The sequence below is a fragment of the Aulonocara stuartgranti genome (genome assembly GCF_965226115.1).
Source record: "Aulonocara stuartgranti genome assembly, chromosome: 16".
In the NCBI taxonomy this organism is placed as follows: domain Eukaryota; kingdom Metazoa; phylum Chordata; class Actinopteri; order Cichliformes; family Cichlidae; genus Aulonocara; species Aulonocara stuartgranti.
Window position 1 is genome coordinate 36,132,068 of NC_138952.1, and position 12,208 is coordinate 36,144,275.

At 41.0% G+C, this 12,208-nt stretch overlaps 1 protein-coding gene and 1 long non-coding RNA gene across 5 annotated transcripts in view; one reads left to right on the plus strand and one right to left on the minus strand.

Moving 5' to 3' along the window:
- LOC309690716 overlaps nucleotides 1–1,245 on the minus strand; it is a 33,637-nt gene extending 32,392 nt beyond the window's left edge. Inside the window, exon 1 of one of the 2 annotated variants that reach the window (XR_014271800.1) lies at nucleotides 211–1,245. This is a non-coding gene — a long non-coding RNA (uncharacterized lncRNA). Of the gene's footprint in view, nucleotides 1–14; nucleotides 76–210 lie in introns of those variants that run through there. The other variant, XR_014271801.1, reaches the window with a different exon arrangement.
- Nucleotides 76–11,127, plus strand: LOC309690694 (uncharacterized protein). Of its 3 annotated transcripts, none has more exons than XM_082507961.1 (10): nucleotides 76–162; nucleotides 2,873–3,362; nucleotides 3,432–3,581; nucleotides 4,085–4,314; nucleotides 5,502–5,633; nucleotides 7,427–7,511; nucleotides 7,802–7,989; nucleotides 8,107–8,193; nucleotides 10,157–10,232; nucleotides 10,697–11,127. In XM_082507961.1, exons 2-10 carry the CDS (start codon nucleotides 2,924–2,926, stop codon nucleotides 10,885–10,887), a joined length of 1,578 nt encoding a protein of 525 aa, XP_082364087.1. In that variant the 5' UTR covers nucleotides 76–162; nucleotides 2,873–2,923; the 3' UTR covers nucleotides 10,888–11,127. The 3 variants fall into 3 exon arrangements, with proteins under 3 accessions (XP_082364087.1, XP_082364086.1, XP_082364088.1); XM_082507960.1 differs by lacking the exon at nucleotides 76–162 and adding an exon at nucleotides 1,958–2,223; XM_082507962.1 differs by lacking the exon at nucleotides 76–162 and adding an exon at nucleotides 1,958–2,223 and having other exon boundaries at nucleotides 4,175–4,314.
- Nucleotides 11,128–12,208: the final 1,081 nt, after the last annotated feature.

Genomic DNA, 12,208 nt, shown 5'->3' on the forward strand with positions numbered 1-12,208 from the left:
ACTCACCTCAGAACGTTAGCACGTCGGAGCAGTATGCATCACGTGATAGAGCGGCTGTGGCATGCGGGACCTGTCAGTGGTCTGGATAGCATGTGGAGCTTCGCTAGCAACCTGGCATTTCATCTCTGACAAAGTTATCCCCGAGAGAAGTAAAGCAAGTGTGTAAGTCCATCTCTGAATGTTTGTAAAGCATTCCTGCGTTAAGCTTACCAAACGATATATGGAGCGACTGCCTCTTCTTGCTGCTACTTCAATCATGAAACTGCTTAATGATCAGCTGATCGGCTTTTCTGTCGCGAGTCCGTCTCTCTGGTTTGTTTTTGGCCCACTTTGCACCAGAAAGAGGAAACCAGCGGCTGAACAACAGCAGAACGTTTAAGCTTGATCAGCTGTTGTTAGAATTTATTTAATATTAATTTCTACACCAGGATCTTTTTCTACGTAGCTGATGCTGGTAACTGTGCAGGGGCGGATCTAGCAAAGTTTAGCCAGGGGGGCCGATAGGGCATGAACAGGGAAAAGGGGGCACAAAGACACACTTTTCTTTCTTATTCTCATTTAAAATGTCTAGCTTTTAATAAATAATTATCTGAATCTTACACCCAAAGTTTTAATTTGATGTAAAATGAATAGAAGTCAATTACTGTATATAGTAACTATTAAGTCTAATATATATACCCTAGTAAGCTATAGTACTTTTTCCTTTGGGAAGGTACCATCTGTGCAGTCTGCAATTTTGTTGAAGAAAGATGTTGAATCTATTTAATATTTCTTGAAAAATAATTGATTTCTGTGCATTTTTTTTCACACTGCATCAAATTAAGGTTGATTACGTCGATTAAGCATCATGAGGTGGAGCGTGAGGGGTGGTTCCCTATTTTTTATTTATTTATTTTTGTTGTTGCTGGGAGTTGGAACCCTATTAGTTAGGTTGCTTAATATTTACGCTAAGTACTCTTTAAAATACCAGAATAGGGAGGATGGTGTAGGTTTAAGTTTATTAGATTGATCAGTATTGCTGAACTATGAAATTTTTTTTTTGCATACAGGTATAACAGAATAGCTTTAGTGTAGTTGTTGTTTTAAACTTGAGTATGAACTTATACAAAATGCAGCAAGATATTTAAAAAAAAAACAGTTTTGTTGATTAAAAAAACACTATATCGGATTCATATCGGTATCGGCAGATATCCAAATTCATGATATCGGTATCGGTATCGGACATAAAAAAGTGGTATCGTGCCATCTCTAAACCAAAGTAGTTTTTTTGTTTTCAAATAAAGCCAGATAAATTTCATTCTCTTACTGCAATAATAAGATCTGTAGTTCTTGCTTTGTAAGCACTAAACCTCTGGTTCACTTAGAAATAATGTCAACATCTTTTTCAGTTTTTGCACTCATGCTGTAACTAGTTTTGGTGGCCTGTATGATGATGTCAAACATATTACAAAGCTGGTTCATTTTCACATATTTGACGACTCTCAGTCTCAAAAGTATGCTGCTGATCTTAATTTAATTCAATTCAATTTGCCTCTAGGTGCTTTATATTCTGAGATAAAGACCTCACAATAATACAGTAAATGAACTGGGTCGCCATGTTCCCTGTAAAAAGATTAACAGATATAGGAATAAAATGAGCAATCCACTGCAGATAAAGCTCAGCAGGAAAGCTGGAAAAGTCTGTCGTCAGAGTGTTTCATGTGCTTTGATTAGGCTCCGTTGTGGACATATACACGGACAACTGGAAACCCAACAGCTGATTGGTCCTTTTACAAAGACTGGATTTTAGAAAATAATATATAGATATCAAGTATGTAATAAAACCCATACCTTCACTGTTAAGAAGTTATATTGCAGCATCTTGGACTCAATTGTTTGCGTTTGACTGTTTTAATTTTTGAATGCTCCAAATACCACTATTGGCATTCACACTCCATAGCACTAGGTGGCGATAATGCTACTTGCCAGAAACAAAAGTGCATCCGCTTCTGTTGCTAAAATTATGCTACACATAAAAAATGTTCAGAGCATGCCAGGTCTTACAAGTTTAACCTTCTTCGGTTACACTGTTTGTCTGTTAAGCTTTAACTGGAAGTTAGCATTAACAGCCATTTAAGAAATCTAACGATAACCTAAGCTAGTTAGCTGTCTACTCGTATAAGTTCTGATAGCAGCTAAGATAACTGAACGGTCATCTAACCGGGCTAATAGCGAGAGTAAACGGTAAGTGGTGTGTTTGTCTCCCATCTGAAATCAGCGCTTTTATCAATGAAAGGAGCCTCGGATACAGAGAAATAGTCTTTATAGCGGCGGTTAATGTTACCAGAATCTGTCAAGTTCGATGTTGTTTCCCATACACAGTGTGGCGTCTATGTCAATACAACGCAACTAAAACTTAACTGAACATTTGTACACTGTCTTTCTTTCGAACCCATTCATAGTCACCTTATTAAAGTTGCTGTAAAGTACAACGTCGTTCTCTTGTAGTCTTTAATGCTACAGTCACTGGTATATGTCGGCATAAAGTCTCTGAAACTAAACAAGTTGGTCCATGGTTGAGACATCCAGCACCTCCTTTTGCATTTATGTGGTATGGTCAGATGAAGTAGTGTTTGTTTGTTCGTTTGTTTGTTTGTTTGTTTGTTTTGTCCATGCTTCTCGTGTCTGTAATTCCGATTACCCAGCTTTGAGTTCAGGGTCTTATTGACTCTTGCATTCTTGCATTCAAGGGGCTTTTTTGAGTGTTAACAGTATTATTTCAAAGTGTACTGTAACCTGAGCTAAATTATCTGTGAAAACGTTTGCGTAAATGTGGACGTGACTATTGTAACGTAATGTAATATACGTGTTTAAACTGCTTCTGTGCATGCAGGTAAAACGCACGAACCATCTCCTGCAGTTTCTCAGTCCGAACTCATTCTCAATGGATGTCAGCATTGCTGTATCACTAATTCGAGGCCAGATGGGGACCGTAGTAGAGCGAGCAGTAAATGGAGCGGTCGAGACGGTGCTGGCCGAGATGCTTAAAGTGGTCGGAGTCAAATTTGAGGAGTTAAAGGCTCAAGTGGTGCAGATGAAGAGGGACATGATGACGCTGCAGAGTGAGAAGGCTCAAAAAGAGAAGGAGAACGATAACATTCGGGCCAAGCTGCGTTACACGGAGCTGAAGCTAAAGTACTACAGGCAAGGAGTGGAGGAGGAGCTGCAGCAGAGAGCCTCTGCTTCTACCCTAGTCTGGATTCAGCCACCAACTCTAACACGAACACAGAGAAGCAGATCTGGCATTTCCCCAACAAAGACCCTGTCATCGTTCTCAGTTCAGGCCAGGACTGCTGAGGGAGCGTTGATGAGGAACAGCAACAGTACGTACCAATGAAATGCTTGAGTCCTGGTTTCTCTTGTGCTGACTGTACTCTTTCTTATGTTTCTAGTCCCAGAATGCACCTCACCAAACAGCATGAACAGGCAAAAAGTCAGAGTGTCCTGCCCTTCAAACGTGGCCCACGCTGACTCATCTGACCTGCTGCTTCCTGCTTCACTCACTTTGAATGTGGCTGGAGAATCTCTGGACAGCAGTACAGGTACACAGTGCGTGCGTACATGTTTTCTCTCTCATCACTGAGAACATCACTAAATCTTTAGATGAACATTACCGTAGTTTTACTATTACTTTATTTTTTATTTATATAGCACTGCATCACAGCAGCAGTTTACTCAAGGCGGGTGTTGCTACTTAGGAGAGTAGCAAGCCCTTAGGCAATGAGCTTAATGTAGGTTGGCATGTTGTGACACAATGTAGCCTTACACCAGTGGTTCTTAACCTTGTTGGGGGTACAGAACCCCACCAGTTTCATATGTGCATTCACTGAACCCCTCTTTAGTGAAAAATAAAATAGAATTTTTTTCAAATTCAAGACATACATATATTTTTTACTGGTGCACAAAATGAGCCTTGCATATCACGGCTGAGGCTCTGCCGAACCCCTGAGACAGACTCACCGAACCCCTAGGGTTCGATCGAACCCAGGTTAAGAACCACTGCCTTACACTGATATGTTAGACTAAGTACATGTTGTTTCTACAGTGTTGTTCTGTCCTAGCTCAGACCCAGTTCAGTGTAAGAAAGTTGAAGAGGTGGATGAGTGTGAATGGGCCATTCTGCACTCTAATACAGAAGGCATGGATAGTGCCATAGCCTCGTCTCCTGCCCCGGCTCCGAATTTAGATGATGGGCAGCAGTCAGGGGATTCCTCTCTGTCTCCAGATGGCGCCACCTATGCAGCTAGCTCCACGCTGCTCTTCTCTGTTCCAGAGGTAACAGCTCATTCAAATCAAGTTTTCCAGATTTGATATATCACAAGGTTTTGTTTTGTTTTTTAATTTACATTTCTTTAAAAAAAAACCCTGATAAAACGTGTTTTTGGAGTATTAAAGGAAATCCTGGTAGGTAAAAAGGAAACCAGGGATATATTGTCAGGAGTCACTGAAGTAGGGCTGTTCGATATAACGATATATATCGGATGACGATATAGAAACGTCTATCGTTTCATTTTACGCTATCGTTTGTTTTGTGGTGTCGCAAAATAAACTGTTTACAGCAATATTTGTTCATGGTTCTGATGTCACTGTAGTTATTATTAATTTCTTAAAGTTCTCTCTTTCTCTTATATTTAATATCACCACACTACGGACGGACAAGCGCCTGTTTTTATGCGTTGTCGTTAGCAACAACCACAGTAAAACCATCGCATGTCCGCTTGTTTATTTTCCACATAAACCTTTCACAATAAAGCTCTAGATCCTGTTGAGACTTTTCAAAATAAATGGAATCACATGAAAAAGTATGCAGAGTATTTACGGATGAGAAGTAAAAAAGAGCCGCCAGGTGCTAAAAAATAAACCTTAGACTAAAACGTTAGAACAGGCTTCTCCCCGCAGCACGCCGTGTAAGAAATACTCCCAAAGGAAACGGCGCCGTTACAACTTCTGTCTAAAAATGCATCGTTAAAACACTCGACTCCAGCTACACGACACCCAGCTGGAAACACTTCACCTGCCCGAGATTCACAGACTTTACAGAAAATGTTAAATTTTTTGTGATTTATATTGTTATCGGGACGATAGATGTTTTATATCGGGATATGAGAGTTTGGTCATATCGCACAGCCCTACACTGAAGCTTGTCAGGAAGCATGGAAGCAGAAAAGTGTAATGGCACAGAGTCAAAACATTTGCCTCAGGGCTCGATCTCATCCTGCTGGCAAGGTTTATATCGTATGAGACAATGCGCTACAGAAATGAATGCATGTGTGAATGACCTGAAATGAATACAGTTCCTAAAACTGTATTTTTACATTCTAACACAGAAATATTTAGACTTTCTTTTCAGTTCAGTTTTATTAAGCCTTATGTAGGTATTTTAATAAAGTACAGGCTCTTTTATTTTCAATTTCCAAGCTAATGCACTTGTAAATTCCAGTTTGTCTCCTGTTTCAAACTAGGTGAAGCATGAGGCACAGGAAGAAGAGAAGGAGGTGATCTATATAAAAGAGGAGCCAGAGGAAGAGCAAGAGGTGATGGCCACCCTGCTGCTTGACTGCCACGAACAGCAGGGTCATCAGCCAGAGTCAGAGGTGAGGTTACAGTTGTGGGGCACAATTTTCAAGAACATAAGTTACATTTGTGTTCACTGTAACTTTTATTTAATCTAAGAGCTGTAGGGCACTCGGGGAGTACATGTCCCATCGTGGTCAAGTCTCTATTTGTTTTAAAGGTTTAACAAGTGGTTCTTCCTTTTCTCCATCTACTGTCAAAGACCAAAGAGAATATATTGATAAACAGCTGCTAATCTCAAAGTGACAGCCACTTTATTCAACCTTAAAGATGTTCTAACTTTATTTTTAGCTAGGATGTCCTTATCTAAAGAGCTTGCATGAAGCAGAGACAAAGACAGAATGCATGGGACATTTTCTTGGGGGAAAGATCATCTCCCCCTCCTTTTTTTTTTTCTCCTCCATAAGTTGCATCCTGGACGATGAGCATTTGGATGTCAGTCTTTGCACCATTGTAGTTTAATCCCAGCCGTTATCTGACACCACGCTGTGAAGAAGTCTTCTATAAGCTGGATTGTCTGAGCGCTCCAGGTCTTTTAAAGGATTCTTAGTAAACGCTCGTTCACAGCTTTGCTGGAATTCATGACGTTGAAAGATGGTCAAACAAAAAAGATAAGGAAACGTCAAAGGACCAAACATTGAGCGAGTGCACTGACATTTATATGAAGTGGTGTTAAAAACTGTTTGCCCCCTTCCTGACTCTACATGTTTCATCTCAAAAGCCACACATCATGCCGAGATCTAAGAAACACCTGAGAAACAAAGTCACTGACATCTGAAAAGGTTACAAATGCATTGTTGAACCACACTGGGAGCCATTAAACACAAATGTGGTGAAGCTTCCCAGGAGTGCGGCCGGCCTACCAAACATTAACGAACCGCAGGCTTTACGTGTCTCAGTTAAGGTCAGAGTTCATGATTCAACAATAAGGAGTCTGGGCAAAAATGGCCTACATGGGAGAGTTGAAGGAAAAAGCCTCTGCTACACACAAAAGCTCATCTCACATTTGTCAGAAAACATCTTGATGATGCCCCGGACTTTTGGGAAAATACTCTGCGGACTGACGAGACAAAAGCTGAACTTTTTGTTCAGTTTGAGTCGCATTACACGTGGCTAGCACAGAAAAGAAACATCACAGCAACCTGTGGTGGTGGTAGTGTGGTGGTCTCTGGCTGTTTTGCTGCCTTGAGAAAAACAAAATAAAGACGTTGGAGGAGCCTGGTCCTGACCTGAATCTGCCTGAGGTGCTGGGATGTGAGGCTGTTCACTCTGCTACGTGACTGAATCACAAACAAGATTCCTCCACAGCGCTGTAAAAAACCTCTTTGCCAGTTATTGCAAATGTTTGATTGCTAAGAGTCGTCCAACTAATTATTATGTTTAGGGGGCAGTAAGTTTTTCACACAGGATCGTGTAGGTTTGGATTTTTCCCCCTTCATTTAGAAACTGCATTTTGTGTTTAGTTCTGATATTTTTGTCTAATATTTACATTTGTTTGATGATCTGAAACATTTTACTGTGACAAACATTCAAAAAAACTCTTTTTCACACCACTGTACTTCTTTTTGTGTTTCTGACCATTTAAAGCAGTTTACACTACAAAACACTTTGACTCAGGCACGTGCCACTGTTACTTTATGACATATCCACAGCTACGGCCATTTTAGCATTACCAGTTGCACGTGCATGTCATTGGACTGAACAAATGGTTGTAAGCTCAACAACAGACTGAAGGACAGTTTTGGAAAACTCTCGTGGAATCCTGTTATTGCAGACTATCGAATACAATGAATGCTTTCATCTCTGTGCTCAGCCTCAACCGTCAGTGACAGAGTGCCCAAATGCTGCAGGAAGCCAAAGAAATACTACAGCCTTCAGCTCAGCTGGACGAAGCACCCGTGAGTTGATGTGAATAACTGTCGATCATGTCTGTATGCTTCTAGTCTAATTTTACTAGATATGATAAAAAGTTCTGGGACTTGTCCTAAAACCTTTTATCCCTCAGCTGTAAAAGGCTTTCGGGATGGTATCGTCACCCTGCTGGGTTTCCAGGTGATGTTGACACTCGAGTTTTTGGTTGCTATAGCTCGAGAACAAAGTGATGAAGGAGGTTTATCGCTGTGACGTGGCTTAATATAGCCTCACAACTGGAACTTAGAGTGGGCGCTTTCTGTGTGTGCACTCTCAGATTCAGCACCTCAGTCAGCTGCCATCTTGCCACCTGGCGTCCCACCTCGCCAAGCCGTGCGACCCTGGGCTAAAGACCTTAGTCTTTATGAAGAATACAAAATGCGGAGGAGTGAGCTTCGTCGCCGAAACATGACAAAGCGCAGAGAACTGGAGAAATCGTTACCTCAACCGCTGCTGGCAGATCTGGTCAGTCCACCTCAAATTGTTGAGGACAGAAGGTTTCTGCATATTTACGTTAAAAAAGTGCCTCATTTATAAAGGCATCAAGTGAACCTGAAAAATAAAGGTGATTTTGTGTTGAAGGTGCGGGAGCGTCGAGAGAAGACCAGACTGAGGGTAGCCAGGTGGAGGGCAAAACGGAAACTCCAGGCCTGCCTTAACCAGATGCAGGTCGGTGATTCCACCACAGTCTCTGCACTCAGACATTTCTTTTGGAAATGGTCTGTTTCTTTCTCATGAATGAGATCTCCATCTCTCAGGGCTTAAGGTGGAAATTGATTAAAAACATTTGCATGGAGATTTTGGTGGTCAGTGAATAAAAACATTTTTGCAAACTATTTTTGACGTATTTCAGTAATATCAAGAATTTAAAACGTGTATATGACAATCAAAAAGAAATTTCACAATATTTTTCATTTTTACCCAAAGTTACCTTGAATGCTTTGGGAGGCATTTCTCTGGTAGCTGCCAGAGTATTGTTTACCTCAGTGGGTGTGGACTGTTCACAACTATTCAGTGTAGAGCAGAGGTCTCGGACCCCGGTCCTCGAGCTCCGGTGTCGTGCAACTTTCTACACCTGAATACAATTAGCAGGTCATTAGCAAGACTCTATAGAACTTGACTGCACGCTGAGGTGGCAGCTCAGCCATTTGATTCATGTTACAGCAGCTCATGTGTGAATGAACAATAAAAGTGCTTTTAGAAGGACATTTTTCCAAACACTTACTTCAACTTACTTGAGTAGGGTTAGGGGTCGCCACCTCAGCATGCAGCCAAGTGCTATAGAGTCTTGCTAATGACATGCTAATTGTAACAAGGACACATGGAAAAGTTTCAGGACAGCGGCCCTCGAGGACCGGAGTTTGAGACCCTGCCATCGAACATACATTCCTGGCAGGTATTAAATCTCGAGTTGGACTGTTGTCTGTGTCAGCGACACACCGCTGCGTGATCACTGACAGTGATGAGTGTTAGTGTCTGTGATATCCAGTGTTGCTCAAGTTAGTAAGTAATTAGTTACTAATTACTGATTACTTCTCCAAGAAAGTAATCCCGGTACTTTACTGATTACTTATTTTCAAAAGTAATTAGTTTCATTACTTGCCTTTTATGAATGTGTTACACAACCTGAAGACGTAATAAAGCAACAGACCTTTCAGCCCAATTCTGTTTTTTCTGCATAATCCATCTTTCATCTGTCATACTGGAGCTGCTAACATAAAGTAGTGTAAGTGAGAATGTGAGGGCTGTACCGTGGGAAACACAACCTGCTTTGGATTCCTGGATTCAAAGGGAGTGTTTTCTGTTTCCATTGCATTGTTTTTCAACGGACAACAAAGATGGCACAGAGACATTCAGCAACACAAACTCAAGTCCATATCTGACGACCTGTCCGTTCATGTTTTGGAGATTATCATCATTTTATCAGTTTGTGGCTGCCTTAACAGGTGTGCCGAGAAAACGTAGCCAGCTGTTTGATTTGATCATCTGTGTGATCTGCATATATTTGTTCTTGATTGTGTCCACACAGTGTCTCTGCCTGCCTCACAGACTCTTGTCTCCACCCGGTTTCCATCACATTATTCTGATACTAAAATCTTTGTCTGCTATAGATATAGATGTAGATGTATACATACATCTCTCTCTACATCATGTATGTATGTGGTTAGAGAGAGATGTATGTGTAGAGATATAGTTTATTTTATTATTTATATGTATATCTATGATATTTTCAGAATTGAATATAGGAGCGTGAGACTAACAGGAGTGGCCTCCACCTCTGCTGTTAACTCCAGTTTCAACGTTTCTCCTCAGTCGAAAGCAAAAGGAGAATCAGGCACTTTGTAATTCACATTAGAAGTTCAGTGGTGCAGCGATTAGCCTCACAGCAAGAAGGTCCTGAGTTCGATTCCACAGTCCAAAGACATGCAGTTAATTGTTATTCTTTGTCCTTCTGTAACTGTAACCCTCAGAGAGCCTCTCAGTCTCGCTGGTTATTGACCTGTAGTTGTAGATCTGTTAGAAACCTTCTTTGGCAAATTGAAATTCACACCCATTCTCTCTGTCTGTTTAAAGTTGAATAATTAAGCTGCTTACCAATCAGCCACGCCTTTGCTGCTTTGTTCCCTGTCAGGCCTTTGGAGACACTCAAGGTCTTTCTCAGACTGGCTTTGCCATCAGCAGTCAGCAGCAGCCCAGATCAGCTTGTGGTAAGTTGTGGCTCAGATGACTTTTCACACATCTTTTCAAACTGCCTGCTGCTCCTCAAAAACACACTTTGGAGCTCAAGTTCCAAACTGTGAATATTTAATGTTCATGTTATATTTTTCCTTTTTATTTTAAATAAATTTGCAGGAATTACAGTAATTATGAGGTATCGTTTATAGACTTGTGAGAATTTTTCTCCATTTTGGAATAAGGCAGTATGACTAAATGGGAACTGTTGAATCTCCAAATACTTTCCAGATGTACTGCACACTGGAGCCTGGATGGTCAACCCTTCCTTTTACTTTGCCAGATGGAAACTGTAAAAGAAGTCATGTTCACAGAGAAAACTTTCTAAACCAGCCGTATATAAGTCCAGTAAAGCTCACTGTCTGCTCAGTGAGGCTCAGCAGGTGGTGCTACACTTTTCGTTTGTCACTTCAACCAGCTGCTCTATGTTGTGTTTCAGCTTCCACCTCCAGCACTCAGCAGAGACAGAGCTCGGCATCGAATAACATCCCACGGATGTCTACATCCACTTCCACCCTGGTTCTGAAAGGCCCCAACATGGCTCCACATGAGCACGCTGTGGCACTTTCCTACCCCCATGGCAACATCTCTCCACAGAGACTCTCTCTGACAGACACTATCTTACAGTGAGCTAACACTGCTCCATTCACAGAACTCAGATTTATCTTTACTCGACACGTAAGGAAACCAAGGTTTCGGGTCAGCGTTTGCAGCGTTTGCAGCGTTTGCAGCGTTTGCAGCGGCCACTATGGATCATTTTGTCTTAAATGTTGTAATCCGGTACTGTCAGTATCAGAAAACCCCAAATCCTTAAACTAACATCCATCACACAGTTAAATACACAATAAACATTTGCCATACCCTTCACAAGGACTATTGTTATTTTCATCAAATCTCTGTGTTTATATGTACAAACCTTCACTGTATCCTTTAACATATCAATACTGAACGTGCAGCTAGACTGGGTCATGCCAACTGATACAAGACTGCCAAATCACAACAGTGTTTATAGTGTAAGGCAAATACTGTAACCTCAACAGTAGGATGATCCCTTTAAGCAAGCACTCTAATAGGAGGAAATGAGGCTCAGGGTGGGCAGCCATCTGCTGCGACCAGTTTGGGAAGAAAAGAGGAAGACGGGACAAAGGACATGCTGTGGAAGAGAGCCAGAGATTAATAAGTAATGATTAAATGCAAAGTGGCGTATCAATGCCAAAAAGTGAGTGAAGAAGAAACATTTAGGCCTATTGCAACATAACTAAGAGGACTCAGGGTCACCTGATCAACCCAAAATACGTGCTTTATCTAAACTGAAAGTCTGAAGCCTAATCTTAATAGTAGAGAGGGTGTCCATCTCCTGAATCCAAACTGGAAGCTGGTTCCACAGAAGAGGCGCCTGAAAGCTGAAGCCTGATCCCATTCTTCTTTTAAACATCCTATTTAGGACAGAGGACAATAACCTTGTTTTAACTGAATTTAGAAACAGGAAATTGGAGGTTATCCACGTGTTTAATTACTTTAAGACATTCCTGTAGTTTAACTAATTGTTGTGTGTTATCTGTCTTCATGGACAGATAAAGCTGAGTATCATTTGCATAGTGAAAATATGTCTTCTAATGATACGGCCTAGGTTAAGCATATATAACTTAAACAGAATTGGTCCTTGTACAGAACCCTGTGGAGTCTGTATAGGATTCCCTATTTATATGGACAAACTGGAGTCTGTTAGATATGATTCAAACCACCGCAGCACAGTATTTTAATTCCCAAAGCATGCTCTTATCACTGTAATAATATATCATGGTCAACAGTATTGAAGCTTTAGTTAATGGTAGGACTTCAAAGACATGTAAAGTAATTACAGAAGTAATTACTGTAAGTAATAATGTGTTTGTACTCGGTCTTTGCTGAATGACGTGTGCCTGATAAATGAAGGTATGAAATCCAGACG

What these genes read in the sequence shown, in the direction of transcription:
- LOC309690694 (XM_082507961.1), top strand. Translation starts at nt 2,924, where the DNA reads ATGGATGTCAGCATTGCTGTATCACTAATTCGAGGCCAGATGGGGACC. An exon ending in GTTGATGAGGAACAGCAACA is followed by an intron (nt 3,363 to 3,431) that starts GTACGTACCAAT and finishes TTATGTTTCTAG; the next exon opens with TCCCAGAATGCACCTCACCA. An exon ending in TGCTCTTCTCTGTTCCAGAG is followed by an intron (nt 4,315 to 5,501) that starts GTAACAGCTCAT and finishes GTTTCAAACTAG; the next exon opens with GTGAAGCATGAGGCACAGGA.